Source organism: Alnus glutinosa, chromosome 7 (genome assembly GCF_958979055.1).
Source record: "Alnus glutinosa chromosome 7, dhAlnGlut1.1, whole genome shotgun sequence".
NCBI classification, from domain to species: domain Eukaryota; kingdom Viridiplantae; phylum Streptophyta; class Magnoliopsida; order Fagales; family Betulaceae; genus Alnus; species Alnus glutinosa.
Window position 1 is genome coordinate 30,030,080 of NC_084892.1, and position 19,854 is coordinate 30,049,933.

General features: G+C 37.8%; 3 protein-coding genes and 1 non-coding gene across 6 annotated transcripts; 2 read left to right on the forward strand and 2 right to left on the reverse strand.

The window, feature by feature from the left end:
* The first annotated feature begins 4,393 nt into the window (after positions 1 to 4,393).
* Positions 4,394 to 13,428, forward strand: LOC133873742 (uncharacterized). The gene is made up of 4 exons (XM_062311489.1): positions 4,394 to 4,549; positions 5,235 to 5,314; positions 5,545 to 6,848; positions 13,129 to 13,428. The coding sequence occupies exons 3-4, from the start codon at positions 5,665 to 5,667 to the stop codon at positions 13,241 to 13,243; spliced, it is 1,299 nt and encodes a 432-aa protein (XP_062167473.1). The 5' UTR covers positions 4,394 to 4,549; positions 5,235 to 5,314; positions 5,545 to 5,664; the 3' UTR covers positions 13,244 to 13,428.
* Positions 13,429 to 13,985: 557 nt separating this feature from the next.
* On the reverse strand, positions 13,986 to 15,044 carry LOC133874032 (uncharacterized). 2 transcript variants are annotated; one of them, XM_062311859.1, is made up of 3 exons: positions 14,450 to 15,044; positions 14,288 to 14,356; positions 13,986 to 14,199 (listed from the first exon to the last, which is right to left on the reverse strand). In XM_062311859.1, exons 1-3 carry the CDS (start codon positions 14,891 to 14,893, stop codon positions 14,125 to 14,127), a joined length of 588 nt encoding a protein of 195 aa, XP_062167843.1. In that variant the 5' UTR covers positions 14,894 to 15,044; the 3' UTR covers positions 13,986 to 14,124. The 2 variants fall into 2 exon arrangements, with proteins under 2 accessions (XP_062167843.1, XP_062167845.1); XM_062311861.1 differs by having other exon boundaries at positions 14,131 to 14,199; positions 14,455 to 15,044.
* Positions 15,045 to 15,160: 116 nt separating this feature from the next.
* Positions 15,161 to 15,234, forward strand: TRNAI-AAU (transfer RNA isoleucine (anticodon AAU)). The gene has a single exon. It is a non-coding gene; the product is annotated as a tRNA-Ile (tRNA).
* Positions 15,235 to 15,458: 224 nt separating this feature from the next.
* LOC133872756 (uncharacterized) lies at positions 15,459 to 19,830 on the reverse strand. 2 transcript variants are annotated; one of them, XM_062310351.1, is made up of 7 exons: positions 19,248 to 19,830; positions 19,077 to 19,157; positions 18,179 to 18,253; positions 17,379 to 17,423; positions 17,209 to 17,298; positions 16,386 to 16,487; positions 15,459 to 15,959 (listed from the first exon to the last, which is right to left on the reverse strand). In XM_062310351.1, exons 1-7 carry the CDS (start codon positions 19,728 to 19,730, stop codon positions 15,780 to 15,782), a joined length of 1,056 nt encoding a protein of 351 aa, XP_062166335.1. In that variant the 5' UTR covers positions 19,731 to 19,830; the 3' UTR covers positions 15,459 to 15,779. The 2 variants fall into 2 exon arrangements, with proteins under 2 accessions (XP_062166335.1, XP_062166334.1); XM_062310350.1 differs by having other exon boundaries at positions 15,459 to 15,962.
* Positions 19,831 to 19,854: the final 24 nt, after the last annotated feature.

Here is a 19,854-nt window from a genome sequence, read left to right on the forward strand (position 1 = left end):
CTTCCCATACCGTCTTTCATAAATTTCAAGAATATTCAGAAGTCTTCTCCATTCCACTTGATTAGCCTTGCAAAACACCAAACTATCATCAATAAAAAATAGGCGAGTGATCTTAGGGCCGTTTTTAGAAGTGAGGACACCAAAAATAGTTCCCTTTCTATGAGCATGCTGTAAAAAAAAACTAAAAGCTTCAGCACAAAGAATAAATAAATAAGGGTAAATAGGATCCCCTTGTCTAATTCCTCTGGACGGGATAATTTTTCCCACCACATTTCCATTAACCACCAGAGAGTAATTGACAGATTTCACACAATTCATGATTAATTTAATCAAAGCATCATCTAAACCCAACTTACACATAACAGCCTCTAGAAAAGACCACTCTATTCTATTATAAGCTTTACTCATATCAAGCTTTATACCCATATAACCAATTTTGCTCCACATTCTGGTTTGCATAGTATGCATAGTCTGCATAGTCTCATACGCGGCTATAATATTATCAGTAATAAGCTGGCCAGAAATAAAAGCACTTTGAGAACCATAAATAATATCAGGCAAAATCATCTTTAGCCTATTAGCTAAAACTTTATATAAAATCTTATAAACCACATTACATAAATTAATAGGCTGAAATTCAGTCACAGATTTAGGATTCTTCGTTTTAGGAATAAGAGCAACCACAGTAGAATTTATATGATAATCCATATTACCAGTGTCAACAAAATATTTTATTGCATCACATACCTCTTGGTGCATAATTTCTCAGTTTTGTTGGAAGAAAAAAGTTGGAAATCCATCCGGCCCAAGGGCTTTAAAGGGAGCCAATTGATTAAGTGCTATCTAAATTTCTTCCATAGAAACAAGAGCAAGCAAATTTTGATTCATTTGAGGTGTAACTTTGGGATAATTGTTCTTGTACAACAGTCAACTTCCTTATAATTTTCAGCTCTATACAACCATTGGAAGTAATCAATAAAAGCCCATTCAATATCCTTTTGAGAAGTCCATTTCTTACCCTTTAAATCAGCAATCTCCATAATCAACTTTCTGCGGTTCTTTTGAGAAGCACAAGCATGAAAATATTTAGTATTTCTATCTCCATACTTCAGCCAATCTTCTTTGGCTCTTTGTCTCCATTTAAGGTCTTCAATCTCAACGATATTATCTAGTTCTTCCTTTAAAAGCTTCTCAATTTCTAATTTCCTTGGGTCACCTTCCTTTTGCACCTCTTGTAAAGATTCCTCCAATTTTTGAATATCCACATTCTTCTTACCATCATACATTCTAGCCCAACATTTTAAATCTTTTTTACAACTCTTTAATTTTCTCCTTAAAACATCCTACTTATCTACAGAACTATCTTAAATTCTCCATACTTTCTTCACAATTTTTTTATGATCCTTATGTTTCACCCAACCTGCTTCAAAATGGAATCTTTTGTTTTTTCTCCAATGGACTGTGCTATAATGATCAAAAGAAATAAGTAAAGGACTGTGGTCAGAAAAGTATCTTGGAAGAACATCCACTTCAACCACATCAAACACCCCACACCACTCCGGATTTGCGATCGCCCTATCCAATCTTTCCAAAGTAAGAGCTCTTCCATCCCTACCATTTGTCTAGGTGTATTTTTGGCCCTTATAGCCTAAATCCCACAAATTATATTCTGTTAAGGTGGTATGAAACAAAGTCATTTGCTTTTTTTTATCTTCGGGAATAACTAGATTTTTCAGATAGGGAAATAATTTCATTAAAATCACCACACACCAACCAAGGAGAATGACTTAAACTTGTCAGAGTCCTCAATAACCACCAAGACTCTTCTCTTTTAGTTGGATCTGGATTACTAAACTTCCAAGAAAATCAAAGATCAGGAGAATTGATAACAACATTAATATGTCGTTTTGGCTATAATTTTTGACCTCCAAATCCAAATTTGAATTCCAAAGTAACATCAAACCACCACTAAGACCTCTGCAATCAACTATAAACATATTATCAAAGCCAAGTTTTAATTTCAAAAATTCTGCCTTTCTCTGAACAACTTTAGTTCCCATAAGAAAAACTAAAGTGGGTTTTTTAGTCTTCACCAAATGACAAAGTCTACGAACTGTCCGAGGGTTCCCAAGCCCCCGATAGTTCCAACATAGAAAAATCATGGTGAATGGTGGGGCTGCACAGCAACCTCCGCCAACTTAGTTTTGTTCTTCTTAGCACAACCTTCGTCTTCAACATAACCCAGAAAAGGAAAGGAGGAGGAAGAGTCTTTATCTTCAAGAAATAACTCTCCAACAGATTGCAACTAACCCCTGTCTCTTTTCTTCCATGTTTTCCTACCACTTTTGCAAACAATAGAAGGTCCTTTATGAGCAGCCAACAGATCCTGATTAGAGTTTTTATTTCCCCGATTGCCTCCAAACTCGTCTGGTTTTCTTCAATATCCACATATGAGTTCTTTGAAAAAAAAAAAAACTCCACCTGACCACTAAAATCTTCAACCAGTTCAGTCCATTCCTTACACTCATTCTGTGAATTCCAACAACCGAGATATGTACGAGTAAGGTCTTTTTTCTCCCTACTTTTCATATCATTGTTAAGGGCAAATTTGGAAACATCAGAAATTGTGGAGAGGCAGCGATGCTCGTCTATCATCACACACATTTTTAGAGAGTTTTTAATTTCTCCCAGTCTCATTTCAGACTGCAGAGCCGACTGACTTTCCATCAGCACAGTTGGATTCAAAACCCCATCCACACAACCGTCCATTTCCACCAACTCTCCCCCCTTTTTCCTGACATATTGATTAGACTTTGTTGCACAAGTCATCTCAATATCCTTTCCAGATCTTATCTCTTTGCACTCCTCGATATTACCTCCACTTTTCTCTGTCTCACAAAGCCAGCCTGGATTCTTTGACTCCTGTGGACACAATGGATCTCCTCCATACACTTGTTTGCCTAAGATCAACTCCTTGGAATTCGGTCTTCTACCCCCAGCACTCAACGCGCCACGAGAGGAGGAGCAACCACCTCCACTAGCGTTGCCTTCCATCTTCCACAGTTCATTGTCCCCGCTAGAGCACGACGGTGCACCTTCTCCCTGACCAACTTTCTTTCCACCACCCTCTTGTTTTTTCCATTGTGTTTCAGAATTATTACATTTTCTATTTGGAAAAGAGACCCTCAACCACTGACCATAAGGGTAATCAGTCAATTCTCCTGGTTTACTTCTATTTTGCAGACTAAAACAACCACCTTTACCATGACTAATCACCCCACAATGGAAACAAAACTTGGGTAATCTCTCGTATTTAAAATCAATCCACACAGATTTCTCCTTTAAATGCAACATTCGACCTCTAGCCAATGGCTTTGTTAAATCCAGCATTACTCTAACCCTCAAATATTCATCCCATCCAGCTTCTCCTTCTATCACATCCACCTCCTCCACAGGACCCACTGAGCTACCAATTTTTAGTCCAATTTCCTTCCCCATACAAGCAGGAGGAAGGTTATACATACGAATCCAAAAAGCAGCATTATCAAAATTCATTCGGGAAGGTGGTGTCGTTCCATCAAAATCAACAACCGAAACTAAATACCCATCAAAAAGCCACGGTCTTCATTCTAATACCCTAGTCTTGTCCCATTCAGTATCAAACTCAACAATGAACAAATTTTTCCCAAGAGATTTGAAAGAAATATTACCTTCCTGCCTCCAAGCACGAGATAAAGGACACCTGAACGAGTCCTTAGGAATCACGCGATCAACAAGAATCCTTCCGACAACACAAACCTTTCCCCTTACCAACAGCAGATCAAGTTCTTCGTTTTCAACAGTAACTCCTAAACATTCCTCTTCAAACAAAGAAAACTTACCCCACATATTAGCTAACACTTCCTCCGTAATCAGTCTCAACACCAGATAATAAACAAGAAGTAGAAAAGGAAGATCACAAGACAAACTCTCAACTGTTGATCACAACAGTCAGAGAAAAAACTTCACCTCTAAGTCTGTGAGAGCACTCAGAGAGAAGACCGCTACAGAAGAAAGAAGATTATTTATATTTTTTTATTGTAATGGGCATGTATCAATTTTTTATTGGATATGATGTGACAAACTAACAGAATTTGTTAACTTTGTAGACGGAAAACGTGTTTAGGGAGTGATTCTTAATTATAGTTTACCACAAAGATCTTTCATGAACTTTTTGTACTACATGCCACATGGAGTAATTTGTAATTTAGGTCAACTATAGGGATTAATGGTGCAATTATTTCAAGAAAAAATAAAAAAATATGAGGGGCAATGTTGATAATTTCGAAAAATGGTTGGGGGCTTTACAGTAAAATGTCGAAAAAAGAGGCAAAACTTGGGGACAGAACCGAGAAGCCGAATCGGGTCAAAAAAAAAAAAAAAGAACCGAGAAGCCGAATCACCCTCCCCCCTCTTTCTGCACCGAGCATCGAGAGAGAGCGAGGGAGAGAGAGAGAGAGAGAAGAAGAGGGACCTGCTGTTGAGAGAAAGGAAGAGAAATTCTGCAAATGTAAGTTTGCTTTCAAACCTTTGAATTTTGGTTGTTTCGATGTTGGGTTTTGGATCTCTATTGTTGTTGGGTGTTTACTTTGTGTTGTATGGTGTTGTGTGTGATGGGTTTGTGATAGTGGGTCCTTTAGAGTTTAGATGGTGGCCGAAAATGAGGGAGGGGGTCGTTGGATTGATTTTTTTGGGGTTTGATATTAGGTGGAGTGGGTAACCAAGTATGGGCTGATTTTGAGAATTTTATTTTTGGTGTGATGAGAGGGTGAGGTGCTGTGAATTATGGATGGCCGAAAACAATGGGTTTCTCTTATTTTGCTTAAATTTAGTTTGGAAAGAACAAGAGAGATAGAGATTTTAGTTGATGGGACTTTCTAGGTCTCCTAGAATGGAAAATTGAAGAGATTCAACGTTATGTTTATTTTCCTTTCTAAAATTTCCGTAGTGTCAAACTGCTTATAACTGTAGTTTTATCTAGATAGTTGACGCTTTATGATGGTTCATTGGATATGGTTAAGTGATTGCAAAACAACAAAAACAATCTAGACCTTTTATCATGTGTTCCGTTGGTAAAACAAATTTATTTGGAATTATGAATTTTAAATATGACAATGGGTTTATTTCAATGCTGTTTTAGTCATAATCTTGAGATTTTGAAATTTCTATTTTCTGAAATGGGTTTTTAATTGCAGCATTATTTTGGCTTACTCTCAACATTGTTGATGTTGCAGCTTCAGGGTATCTTGTTAGGAGGAAGAGTTTACGCCCAAAGGTACCCTCAATATGGATTTAAATTTTTGATTTGTATTTATTTAACATAAACGCGTGCACACGCTTACAGAGAGAGACTATATGTATCTATGTGCTTATAGGTTTCCCCCCCCCCCAAAAAAAAAAAAGAATTCCGGGTTCCGCCCTTGGTTCGGCTATTGATTGGTTTGTTTTGTGTTTAGTATTGGCCAAAACTTGTGCTAACTTCTTAAGTTATATTTTTGGTTTCAGGGGATTAAAGACCTGCTAGTTTGTGGTTTGAACTTTGATAAATTAGGATTTAAAAGAGGGAAGGGCATAGAGTTTCCTGTCAGTTTTTGCACACTTTCTGGGCTTGTATCACAAGTTACAATGTCAGTGACAGCAGGTGTTAGTGATACTATAATTACCATTAGGGATAAGCTTAGAGGGAAAATTGGGCAAACAAAAGTTAAAAGGTATTGGCCTGGTAGAGCTCCTGAATGGGCAGATGATATCCATGAAGATGGGGATATCCAGTTGGATAGGGCTGCTGCCCTGGAACAAGCATTCCCGAGTCGGGAAGACTCGCATATTGTTAAGAAGGATGATGCTAGGCTGCGTCGTTTGGCAGAGAGTAGGATAGATAATCGTGAGGAAGTGAGAGCTGATCATCGGCGCATCCGACAAGCAGAGATTGTTTCAACAATTGAGGAGGAAGCTAGAAGGCAGGAAAGGTTAGATTTGGAGGAAGATGATGAAGATGCTTTGGAGGAAAGGAGAAGAAGAATTAAGGAGAAGTTGCTTCAGAGGGAGCAGGAAGAGGCTGTATTTCCAGAAGAAGAAGAGGAGGAGGTAGAAGAGGAGGAGGAAGAGGAATCTGAGTATGAGACTGACTCAGAGGAAGAACATACGGGTATTGCAATGGTTAAGCCCGTCTTCGTTCCCAAGTCAGAGAGGGATACCATTGCTGAGCGTGAGCGTCTTGAGGCTGAAGAAAGGGCCGTTGAGGAATCTAAGAAGAAGAGACTGGAGGAGAGGAAGGTGGAGACAAAGCAGATTGTGGTTGAAGAGATTCGAAAGGATGAAGAGATTCAAAAGAATTTGGAAATGGAGGCAAATATTGCTGATGTGGATACTGATGATGAAGTTAATGAGGCAGAGGAGTATGAAGCTTGGAAGGCGAGGGAGATTGCTAGGATCAAGAGGGATAGGGAGGATCGTGAGGCGATGTTGAAGGAGAAGGAAGAGATTGAGAGGGTCAGAAACATGACAGAGGAAGAGAGGAGGGAGTGGGAGAGGAAGAATCCAAAACCTGCTCCACCGCCAAAGCAGAAATGGAGGTTCATGCAGAAATATTACCACAAGGGTGCATTCTTCCAGGCAGATGCTGATGATTATGCTGCAACTGCTGGAACAGATGGTATTTTCACTCGGGATTTCTCTTCCCCGACTGGAGAAGATAAGATGGACAAGACAATATTGCCCAAGGTCATGCAGGTCAAGCACTTTGGACGTAGTGGAAGGACAAAATGGACACATCTTGTCAATGAGGACACAACTGACTGGAACAATCCGTAAGTTCTTGTCTCTTTAGATTATCCTCCTTTTGTTCCCCCTTCTGTAGTATTGCTATATCACATATGCATTTACTTTGATGTCAATATGCTGCTCTATTGACTTGGAATTATGTCAGTTTTATTTATTTATTTATTTTGCATAGTGAAAGCTTATTTGTTGGATCTTTAAAGTGGTACATGTAAGCAATAATCTGTTACTTCTGAAATAATTTGTATAAAAAGATGGGGTTCAAAAAGAGGGGCACTAGGTTTCACGCGATTTCAATTTAGTTATTGGGTTTTCAATTTCGACAATTAGATTTTTAGGTTTTACCCCCCTTACCAATTACGGTGGCCAACCACCTTTTTATTTATTTGTGTGATTTAAAGTAAATGTGCACCTGAAATATACGGATGGCACTTGACATGTCAAATGCGAGTCACATAGCATCAATTTACTGGTCTTAGGCACACTGATAATTAATTAGGCGGGAACTGGGAAGTTGGTGGAATGACCTATTTGAAATTGGGGTAAAATCTAAGGACCTTATTGTTGAAATTAGAAAATCAGAGACTAAATGGAAATCTGATTTTTTCTTTCTTTCTTTTTTCAATTGATTTAGTATACAAACCCCCCCCCCCCCCACCAACCAACAAACCCAGCGCGGTCATTCTTCTTTCATAGAATTTTTTTCAAAGAATTTTAATAGATTTTTTAGATGTCATCTGCTGTCTTTAATCGTATTCCCTTTTCCATGACAGTATAGTCCCATTTTGTTTGTATCCAATATGGATATTGAAACAGAATGAAATTATATATTTCTATCTGCTGCACTTATAAAATAAAAAAAAAAAAAATTCTATCTGCTGCTGAAACACCACTACTATGCATATTATATTCACTCTTTAGATGTATCTTGTGTCGCATAATCTCATAGAAACATTAGGAACACTGGAAAGCATAGTCATCTGGCTATTTCTTTTTAATATAGGTCAATTAGATTTCCTGAATTGACATTCCCTTTTTGAGTTGGGAATGAGGGAAAGAATACAAACCCCCCCATAAAACAGAAATTCTATGTGGCTCTTTTGTAACACCCATAACCCTGGAGGTTAAGCAATGGGGACAGAACGTACAACTATGCCCTCATTTCATTATCTTATTTTGACTTGAATAATTTCGAATTCTACGAAAATCTGCCATCATGACCCAAACTCCACCACAATGCACCAGAGCCTTCTGCTGCACCACCTCTAGCCACTTCAAAAGTGAAAAACTACCAAAGGATTAAAATTAGCAACCTCCATCTCCTAAAATCCAAACCCCCTCTTCACTTGTCACCACCGTATTCTCACACCATTGTTGCAGGCAAAAGCAAAAGGAAACAATTTGTTAAAGAAAATCTAGGAACTTTTTTGAAAAATTAAAACTAAACCAACCAACACCATCCATCACAACTTCCTCATCAAGCTAAAATTTTCCCCCCTTCTTCATCGATATCATCATCCACCATTGTGAACAACTTACAAACCACATATGAGTACCACCATATTAACCCTTGAACTAAATAGGGTTTATTAGATTAGATAATAAGAATTTCCTTGTTCTTTTTGCTCCTTTTAGCTATGTGCTTTCTCTTGTATACTTCATGTGTACCTAGGGGCTTCTTATGCTTTTAATGATATATTTCAATTACTTATAAAAAAAAGATTAGATAATAAGAATAAAACAAAAAAGATATAACATATATGTGTAAAAAGTAATAAATCAAGCTCAGTTTCAGCAAGATGTAAAGAAAGAATGGTGATGGAATATCAGCCTTTGATTTATCACAAAGAGTATACATATGAAACCTATGAGGGCTGGCTGTATCACTTTTGCCATCATCACTCTTGCAGCTGTGCTGGAACATGTTATCAATTAATTGATACAGTTGTGTTTTTAACCTAAAAAAAAAAATGAAAAAAGGAGAGAGAAGTAGAAGAAGAAGAGGAAAAACAAGTTCACTTTTACGAAAGCTTTTTTTAATTTTATTTTTATCAAATTTGAAATAAGATAAAAAAGTAAACCACTTTTTTTCTTTCTCTTGGGTTCCAAAACACCTAAGGTTTCTATAGCTTGTCACTGTAACAAAGCTGAGAAGAGCTTGCCACCAACTGACATGCTGCCACTGCAACTACAAATTGATCAATGATGGAGACCTATATGAATGGGTTCTTACTGAGCTCATACTCACACAAGAGCCATGCCAAGCTTGCATCCCCGATGTCCACATCAGCATCCCGCTACCTTTCTTCCATAGTCAAGACCATCCGAAATAAAGGACTGATCCTTCTATTTGAAACAACTCTCTCTCTCTCTCTCACACACACACACACACGCACACGCACGCGCGCGCACACAAAATCTTCTCCTCCAGCTATCTAGTGAGGACATAGAGGGAATTTTTCTCATTTATGTCCCATTTTCTGGTTATAACTATGGTGTGTATATTTGTGTTACATCTTTGTGTTAATGCTGAAGTATAACAGAGTTAAATATGTCACAAAATAAATCATAGGGAGCTCTGTATCTTAAGGGCAAACCATAGGGGAGGTAAAGGCAATTTCTCTGTAAAAATATAATGACATCTTTTTTTTTTGATAGGTAAAAATATAATGACATCTTAGCCTGTAGGTTTAATTCGAAGGGCAATTTCTCCTCCTTTAAGAACACGGTGGAGGATGAAGTTTGTGTATACAAGACTCATTGGGACCATTGGGTGTATATGTAACTTCATGAATAAAAGAAAAAGTAATGATATGCTTGCAAATTAAACTTAGTTGAAGAATCACTTGTGATGAATCTAAAAGATTTTTTTTTTCTTCTCTTTGAGAAATGTTCAGAAAAAAGTTACCGTCAATAATAATTCTCTCAGTAAAACATAAAGAAAATTATCAAAGGTATCACTGATAAAAATATCGTCCTTGGTAAAAATTAAGAATATACTACTTGTATTTGGGTTTTCCTTTCTGCTGCTCCGTAGTGAAACTTTTTCCTTATGAAAAAGAAGAAAAAAGAAATTAAAGATAAAGAAGAACATCACTATTTTTACATGGTTAGAAGGTTTAAAATTTACTTGGTAAGAATCATAGCGATAGGTTGGTGTTGTATGTACAAAAAGAGTGGGGAAACTCTTGATCACCTCTTCACTGTGATATTGCGAGAGACTTGTCATTCCTTTGGTCTCTAGGATGTTTGGAGTAAAGTGGGTTATGCTGAGACGGGTGGTGGAGCTCCTGGTGTGTTAGAAAAGAAGGTTTAGTTAGAAGGATCTTAAAGTTGTTTGGAATGCAATCCTTCTTGTTTAATGTGGTACATCTTTTTTTTGATAAGTAAGAAATCATTAAAAAGCGCAGAGGGGCGCAACTCTAGTACACATGAAGTATACAAAGAGCCCCTAAATAGAGGAAAGAAACGAATAAGAAAGTAAAAAATCAGCGAAGCGCATACTACCCGAGCTATGCGCCGACACCCAAAGATATAACATTTTAAGCACATTTCTACAAAGAACCCCAACCGATACCTCCCTATCTTCAAAAAGCCTAGAATTTCTCTCACGCCACAAGCCCCACAAAACACATAAAGGAACCTGCTTTCAAATACGGAGAACAGGACCACGACCCAGCAAAGTGCTCCAACCACTCAATAAATCCAAGACATTATTAGGCATAACCCACTCCACCCCGAACAAGTTATAAAAAGAACTCCAAACAACCCGAGCCACATCACAATGAAGAAGAAGTTATCACTTCAAAATTCCTCCTCTTGGAAAGATTCCACACCACTCTCTCAACCTCCCCATGCCGAACCCGAGTAGAGTATAACTGTTCATAGAAGGACATCACCATCTCCACCATCCCAATCCTGAGTATAGCGCGTAAAGAGAACATTCCAATGAACCACGCCTCCTACCACAAACAAATTATCCACCACCCAAGCATCAGGAGAACGCGCAATAGAGTACAAAGCTGGATAACAGAGCTTGCGAGGCTTGTCCCTACACCATAAATCATGCCAAAAGCGAATATGAGACCCATCACCCACCTCAAAACGCAAATACTTGGCAACATTATCCCACCCCCTTCGAATAAACTTCCAAACACTGACACCATAAGGCCCCGTAACCGGTAAAGAACACCAACCTCCCCTCCCACTCCCATACTTCACCTCAATCACCGATCTCCACAAAGCATTGCGCTCCTGAGAGAACCTCCAAATCCACTTCCCCAATAAGGCTTGATTAAAATTAATAACATTACGAACTCCCAGTCCACCCGCCTTGATTGGAGTACAAACTCGATGCCAATTGACTAAATGAGATTTAGTCTCATCACCCAAACCACTCCACAGAAACTCCCTTTGAAGCCGCTCCAGTTTCTTAGCTACACTCACAGGAATAGGAAACAGAGATAAATAATAAGTAGGAATGCTAGAAAGAGTACTGTGAATCAATGTCACCCTACCACCCTTGGATAAATATAGTTTCTTCCAACTAGCCAACCTTCGTTACACCTTCTCAATAACCCTATTCCAAATAGAAACAGATTTGAACATCGCCCCCAACGGCATACCCAAATAAGTCATCGGCAGAGACCCAATTCTACAACCCAGAATATGTGCCAAAGACTCTACATCTTCCACCTCGCCAATAGGGACCAATTCGGATTTGCGTAAATTGATCCTCAACCCTGACACCGCTTCGAAACATAAGAAGGTACACCTCAAATTTCGAACATGCTCGGCCTGTGCTCCACAAAAAATTAAGGTATCATCCGCAAACAGTAAATGATTCACTACTAAAGTTTCATTACCCATGAAGCCCACTGAGAAACCTGACAGCAAGCCTTGGAGCATAGACGCATTCAACATCCTGCTAAGCGCTTCCATAACCACCACAAACAGCAAAGGAGAAAGATGATCACCTTGCCTAATCCCCCGTGAGCTCTGAAAGAAACCAGAAGGGACGCCATTAACCAAAATGGAAAATTTTACTGTACAAACGCAAAATTTAATCCATTCCCTCCACCTCTCCCCAAACCCACACCTCTAAAGCATGTAAAGGATGAAATCTCAATTCACGTGATTATAAGCTTTCTCCAAATCCAGTTTGCACAATAATCCGGCCTCCTCTGACCGCCTTTGGCTATCCAGGCATTCATTGGCTATAAGAACTGAATCTAAGATTTGCCTTCCATCAACGAAAGCATTCTGAGAGCTCGAAATAATTTTCCCCAACACTGATTTGAGCCTGGTTTAATGTGGTACATCTGGAGAGAAAAGAATGCTCGTTTTGAGAATTATTAGACTACGAGCTCGGATCTACGACTTTGTTTCCTTAAATCCCTATTTGAGTGGATCTCTATTAAAACCTTCTCAATGCTTCTAACTTTGTAGATTTTTGTGCTATTTTTCCTTCTTCTCTATTAAAGCATTTTTATGTACTTGAGTTGCACCCCTTGCGCTTTAAATAAATATGCTTTACTTACCAAAAAAAAAAAAATACATGGTCAAAAGATTTTTACAACTGCATACTTTTTTATCTTTGCCAATGGGTAATTAAATCCATCATATCCTTCTCTCTCTCTCTCTCTCTCTCTCTCTCATTTTTTACTTCTCTTCTATGTGCTGTAAATTAAGATATTAAACTGAATATTGTTTTGTCTTTGCCTACGGGTAATTAAGTCCAGCATATCCTATTTATATAATGAGACATGATATATACATCTTTTGTACATCTCATTTTTAAATTTAACCATTTGATCTGTGAGACCCAGATGTATGTCCTATAGATTTAATAGTTGATTTAAAAAAGAGATGTACATGAGATGTATAAAAGATGTAAAAAGATCGTTTCTTTTATATAATATATGTTATATAGTTAACCCCTTGTCATCCACTGGTTGCCCTTCTCTATTAGAAATGTCCATCTTATTTTATATGAATAGGAAGGGTGTTGAACATTAACTTATATGACCTAATATGGAAAATATGGAGTCAGTCCTAGGTTGTTATTGCTTTTTCATACTTGCACTTCCTGTTGTGGGAAACATGAAGTATATTATATGATACGATTTCTCTCTCTCTCTCTCTCTATATATATATATATATGCTACTTCTTGGTACTTGAAATGGAGCACTAATTAGCAAATTTTGAAGATTTCTTTGTCACTTTCTATTTCAGAATGTTTTTCTATGCAAAATTGTGACATACACACCCATGTCGATCCTAATATAAAATTGTTGTTTGTTGTACAGGTGGACATACAATGATCCTCTTCGTGCTAAGTACAATGCAAAAATGGCTGGAATGAATGCGGCTATAGCGAAACCTAAAGGAAGCAAGAAATTGAAGGATTGGGAGTCTGGTTAATTTTGTTGCAGAAATTGAATATTTCTTAGCTATTGTTTGTAGATACATATGTATGCTTTGAAACTCTCCTTTTCTGCTTACCTACCCCTTGAGAAGAGTCTTGTCTGTTCTATTTCTTAGCCATTTGACAATAGGCTTTCTACCGTTCACACCTATTTATATTGGCTGATGTGAGCTATTTTAAAGTGATTTTTCATACTTGCAAAAAGGATGTAGGTCTAGCATTAATCATTTTTATTTTAGTGGCGAACGTGACTCCAATCACACCCTTTAAAAAAATTACTTCGGATGTGTTTTGGCAAATAAATTTTGTGTTTTAGGTTTTTTTTTTTTTTTTTTTTTGGTTTGAAATAATATTCTGATGAGACATAAATGTTAAAACTTTTTTCTTTTTGGATGTGTTTTTGTGTTTTGGTTTGTTTGTTAATATTTTTATTTGGAGAACAGAAAACAAAAGATTAAAAAATAAAATAAAATTAACAACAATAAATGAAGCTATAGCTTTGAAACGAGGATTGTGCTGGATTTTTGGGCCTAAAAATTAGGCTTAATCTCTATCAAAATTAAGCTTAAACCCTCATTCTGCCTTGGCTTCCCGGTGAGAAATCTGGTTCCTGTTCCTCCAACCCTCCCTACTATAATCATCGTTATAATATGCAATAGTCTTGGTAGAGAAAAGCAGGGTTGAAAATTTAGCCGTGAGAGTGGCTATTAATGATCTCAAATTTCAACTTGAAACAGATAACATAACGAGGTATTATATTATTTTCTTTCTCAAAAATTTTCCAAATTCTACAATGAAGGAAATCATGAACCAAGTGAAAGAGAGCAACCTAAAACAGAACCGAAAATTCAAACACAAATGTAGAAGAGGGAATTTATCATTTCTCTTCTACAATTCCTGAAGAAGCTGAACCTGGACTCTGCGTTACGCTTTCACTAACGAATTTCAGTTCCTGAATAATGTATTAAATTATTTTCGTCAATTTAATTTAGACAGTAAAAAATTCAAAGTTAAATTATTGGATTCGGAAAATAATATACCGGTGATTGCCATTCGTTGATCTTCTTTACTTGTTCTCTCTCTCTGAGTGATCGGATCGGAGAAAATCGCTGATCCAAATAGCTCAAAGTTTAATATGTTAAAAAAAAAAAAAATGAAAAATTAAATCAAATTTAGAGTATGATGCTTAATCAGTGATTTACCATACTGTGAGATTGGAGTTGATTCAATCTGTACAACCTATCGACCTCGATCTCGAGTTTCATCTGGATCTCTCCTCGCTCTTCCATCTCCTTCATCTTCAGCTCCAAAACCTTGTCCCTCTCACTGAGCATCTTCTCCGTTCTCTCTCGGTCCGATCTCAGCCTCTCGAGCTTCTTCCTGATGGCGCTCAGCTCCTCCGCGAGCGATGCATCCAGCGGGTCGATCTTCGCGGCTGGAGTCGTGTAAATCGGACGGTTCTCCTTGTTCGAGCGTTCGTCGACGGTCACCGAGATCTCGATCGGTACCGGCTTCGGCTTCGGCTTGTTGATGGGCGCGGAGTCAGGGACGGGGTTCGCCGGAGAGTTCTTCGGCTGGAGAGGCCTCCGGCCGGATTTTAGCCGGAGATTCTGGTCTCCAGCGAGGGAAGTCCTAGCCGTCTGCATTGGTGAGGGTTGTGTGTGTTTTCTGAGGGAGTTGTGAGATAAAAGAATGGATGAGGAGAGTGCTTGGGCTTTGAATTTGAAAGAGGGACGCGCTAACGGCTACCATTTTCGAATGAGAGGAAAGCGACTACCATTCATTTAGAGTTCCGAAATGTCCTTGACCTGCAATCCATGATTATTAATTTATTCAATTTATTATATTACATTTGAGAACAATGCCTTCAGAAATAGAGGTCTTATATTTAATTATAGTTTTGTTTATCAACTGGCCTATTAGCTCAGTTGGTTAGAGCGTCGTGCTAATAACGCGAAGGTCGCAGGTTCGAGACCTGCATGGGCCACAGCTTTTGAAAAAAGTTTTTGTTGCGTTCAGTTTCCATTCCTTTCATGAGGGTTCCTTCCAAGTGGGGTTCCTATCAGTGATGAGGCTGTTTTTGTTAAAATTATTCTTTTGGGTTCTTCCAAAAAAAAAAAAAAAAAGCATTAACAACACAAAATGGAAAACAGTTCGTCTTTCGAAAACAATAAAACAGTTGCAAAGAAAAATTATACTTGACCTTGGGCATAAAACAGAACATAATTTTTTTTCATGAAGCATGATGCTGTGAGTCAAACATCAATACCGATCACCCTCACCATAAACAAGCAAAAAGACCCTATTTTCTCCTGTATTGCAATGCTGTTCTATGATACAATATTAGATCATGAAAGGAATCCAACAAAACATGGTAACTTGGGACACTTGAATGCCCAACAGCTCCCGATCCATAAATGCCAAAGCACTTCAGACTGTAATTGTAAAAATGAATTGACAGTTGAAGAAAGACAGCAGTGAGAATCTATTATGTGCCTATGTACATGAGAATTGGCAGCAAAAACCAAAAGATCAAAGGTAATCCATTGGAAGCTCCCAATCATCCTCAGCTTCACTGTTCCTTCGTGGGAATCTCTGGTTACCATATCTTCTGATGCTTCGACCGTATTCAGATCCAGCAGGTCTTTCAAAGTCTGCATATTGTCCGAGCTCATCTATGGAAATCCCCACATTTTGGGTGCCCAAGAAACCCTGCTTTAAGAAAGTGGAGGGATTTTGTGAGGCCTTAAATCCTGTTTAAGCTGAGATTGTCTTTAAATCAGTACAGTAATGATTGCCCAAAGAGGCAGGGCAGGTTCACTTCATGGATTTCCCAAGCAGCTCATAGAAACAAGACAAGATTCTCATTGAAAGTTACCGAGTGACAAGAAAAAATATACTTATATCCGTTAACTTGTAAGAATATTAAGAGATAACTCCATGCATAGGGTACGATCGTAAAGAAGTATTGGCAGGGTGTTAATATGTGTGCTTCGATGTGTGCCTCTTTACCTGTGCGTATTTATGAATCGTGTATATGCACATATCAATAAGTGGAATGGAACATCCGAATATCTGAATACAAATAAAGCATACAACAGAGTGAGACTGGCAGGTTCATTATGCTTGAAAAAATACCTTTGTTAGCCTCTGTATGCGTGAGGCTGCAGCTTCATGCACGACAACTGCATCAGGTATAACTTCCAGCACATCCTCCACAAAGAGAGCATAGGTACTAACCTGAAATTACAAGCAAATTTGATTTGACTTTCATTGAGAATGCCTTTTTGAATAAAAGGTATATTGTGAACTATGCAGTACCAATACTGACAAAAGGCATGGATGTGATATGTTAAAGATATGATAGTATGATAATTCTTGGAAATGACAATACAATATGATTGGGATGTGTTAATTAGTTAATCAATAAATATACCTTCGTGTTTACGTATTATATTAATTTTTATTTTTATTTTTTTTATTTAAAAAAAAAAAAATTTAAAAGGTAAAAATAACAAGTACCAAAAGTTTAACAAACATATCTAAAATTCATCAAAGAAAAAAAAAATTCTAAAACTATTACATATTTTAAAACAGAATTTAGAACCCGTTGTTATTACAAAGTTATTATTTTGAACCCAGCCATGTCCTTCCTAGCTATATGCCGGCCATGTCCACAAAGTATCCTGTCATATTCCAAAATATCTGACTTGAAATTTTAATTTTTAAATTTATGGAACATATCCGGCAGTGTATGAGCCATATCTACATTTGATACGTTTCAAATACACATACTTCATCCTTTTTTAAGTCTCTGTGTTCCCTAGGTTGACATATAATAGTACTATAGCAGATAATTAACAACTGAACATGCAACCACAGAATCATTCAAAATGGTAAAAAGTAAATTGCAAGCAATCTGCACTCAAATTATTTGGGTTTTCCTTTTAAGTGCACCTACCAAACTTGATGGAATAATGGAGATTCCGAATGAATCAAGCTCCAATGATTCAACGGCTCCTGAATTAATGTTAAAGCTATAACCCCGTACCTAGAAAATCAACATGTAAACTATAAGATGATTGTAGAAGAGATAATGAGGAATGAAGATTGATTGAGAAATAGACTCACCTTCCCAATATTCCGACGACCCGGCGTTACAACTTTGTATCCTACCTAACAAACATCACAAGTTAAAATCTCAAAATTAGATGTTTCTATGAAATACTCTGAAGAAGCTAACACCGAATCCACTATCTACAGCCAGTCCCACAAATAGAGGCATCCAAGAGCATGCCTTCTCCCATCTGTTTCCTTACAGCACAAATTCATTCTTTAGCTAAAAGTCACACAGATATCAGAATGTCACTAGTAATTATCCTGAGCATAAATTAAATAGACTCGTTTTCACTTGGATGAAAACTAACTGAGTTAATGAACTAATTACTACAAGACAACAGAATGATTCTATTGCACCAAGATGTCCAAACAGGACTAATAAAAGGAGAGCCATCCATGTTTTAGCAACTTAAATTCTGAAATTTCTGTAGAGGCTCCACCTGATGTTTAGATCTATGACTTGACTTAGGCAAAATCCAGTATTAAGTTTTTCCAAACATTTTGGGTGCATCTTGTACATTTCCTTCAATATTTTTAATAAAAATATCTTACAATAATACGACATTTTTTTACTTCTTTTATTTAACTTATTTTTCTAGCAAGGATTACAATTGACCATGTGTTTGTTGGGCAGAGATCTCTACCACTCAGCCATAAGCATTCATGCCCAATCTTTTCTTATGCACAGCCTACCAGATGAAGAATCCCCGGCCCAACCCCTAAAGAAAAGGGAAAATAAGGTGTATACAATCATAACAAATGATATGTTCATTTTAATAAGGTTTAGTGGGAGAGGAAACAATGGAACATACCAAGGTTTCCAGTCCAACCATTTTAAACTCATTCTCCATAACACTCTCATCTCGGACGAGAACAACATCACCAACCTGCAAAGAATAACAGATTGCATAACGTACAGAATGACCAACAACGTCCTTAAACTTAGAATCAAGACAGATAAAAGATATTATGGTTTGCATATCTAAAAGGCACCCAAGCTCCTTCAAATAGGAATCAAATATATCCATCAATTCCCTGAGAACTAGAGAACTTATTACATATGGTCAAAGACAACACATAACATGACTATACTAGAATGAGTAATGCTAGAAACCATATTTTTATCCCACAATGTTGACATGACAGTCCCAATAATCCTTTGATTTTATTTATTATTTTTAAATAACAACTTATCTAAAGGTTGGTTGAGACTTGAGATTACCACGTCAGTATTGTGGGATAGTTGTGGGGATAAAAATGTAGTTTTTAACATTACTCAAACTGAAATACTAGCACGAGAACTAACAGGACAGCAAACAAACCGCCATGCCACAAGGATGGCGTTCATTGTTATACATCAAACCAGATATGCATATACTGAAATTCTGAAAGAGGTCAGAACAAATGACCAAGAAGAAGGCAATATCTTAAACAATGTAGGTTCCAAAAGCAACCCATATATGTTCATATCATCCTTACCAAGTCATCGTTTTTATTGCACATTGAAAGAGAAGGAAGTCCGTGCCATTGAAATGAATATTATATGTAACTAACAGATACAACATACTGAAAAATGATACACTATACTTGTGGCCTGTGGGCCAAGACTTATCTATATCAAGCTATAAAGAGAAAGATGGAAACCGAGTAAATGATCCCATTAAAGACAATAATTCCACAAAAAAAAAAAAAAAAAAAAAAACCATCTACCTGGCTGACATCCTCAAGAAGAAAACTTTCTGATTCCCCGGAAAGCAAACTTGGCCTCACTTGCCCAAACAAAACCACCCACTGAAGAAACAAAAATATATTCAAGATGTTATAGCAATTATTGGAAAAGTACTCGCATAAACTATTTTTATACATTATATTATCACTTACAGATGTGGTGTCCACCCAAAGCTCCGAGACGAAGCCCAAGCTTAAAGCGCTTCGAATGCTGATCACTTGCTTTGCCACCATATTCGACCTCCGCATCATTTGTCTCCCTTTCCTCAGCCCCATCTTTCCAACTTCAACCAATTCCTTCTGTTCTACACTTTCCTCGCCCCTTGTACTCCTCTTCCCATCCCCCAAAGAACCTTTCAATTCAAGGATATTCAAACCCGACGGCGCCGTTTCACCACCGCCGGAGCTATTTTCTCCTTTCTCCTTGAACCCCAATTCGCCGTAAGACCCGTACTCCTCTGGCCCGAACACCTCGTTGGGATTTCTACAGTGGGATTTCGTTAGCCTTGGGAAGTTTCGGATGTGGATGCACGGAATCAGTTCGTTCTGCGGCCTCCGATTGGATTTGGTGAGCCCGAATTTCCGATATCTGGTGACCGAAAAGCGTAGTGGGGTCGAGGAAAGGCAGTCACACATGGCGGTGGAACTCTAGAAGCTCGGGGTTTCAGAAAGTGAAGTACATCCAACAGTCCACCGAAGCTCGGAATGGGTTCGTTATGTTTTCCCTGAATTTCCATTGGTGAATATGCAAACCGAAACA

What these genes read in the sequence shown, in the direction of transcription:
- LOC133874032 (XM_062311859.1), bottom strand. Translation starts at nt 14,893, where the DNA reads ATGCAGACGGCTAGGACTTCCCTCGCTGGAGACCAGAATCTCCGGCTA. An exon ending in AACTCCAATCTCACAGTATG is followed by an intron (nt 14,357 to 14,449) that starts GTAAATCACTGA and finishes TATTTGGATCAG; the next exon opens with CGATTTTCTCCGATCCGATC. An exon ending in TCAACGAATGGCAATCACCG is followed by an intron (nt 14,200 to 14,287) that starts GTATATTATTTT and finishes TACATTATTCAG; the next exon opens with GAACTGAAATTCGTTAGTGA.
- LOC133873742 (XM_062311489.1), top strand. Translation starts at nt 5,665, where the DNA reads ATGTCAGTGACAGCAGGTGTTAGTGATACTATAATTACCATTAGGGAT. An exon ending in ACAACTGACTGGAACAATCC is followed by an intron (nt 6,849 to 13,128) that starts GTAAGTTCTTGT and finishes TTTGTTGTACAG; the next exon opens with GTGGACATACAATGATCCTC.
- LOC133872756 (XM_062310350.1), bottom strand. Translation starts at nt 19,730, where the DNA reads ATGTGTGACTGCCTTTCCTCGACCCCACTACGCTTTTCGGTCACCAGA. An exon ending in TTCTTGAGGATGTCAGCCAG is followed by an intron (nt 18,254 to 19,076) that starts GTAGATGGTTTT and finishes TATTCTTTGCAG; the next exon opens with GTTGGTGATGTTGTTCTCGT. An exon ending in TGGTTGGACTGGAAACCTTG is followed by an intron (nt 17,424 to 18,178) that starts GTATGTTCCATT and finishes GATGTTTGTTAG; the next exon opens with GTAGGATACAAAGTTGTAAC.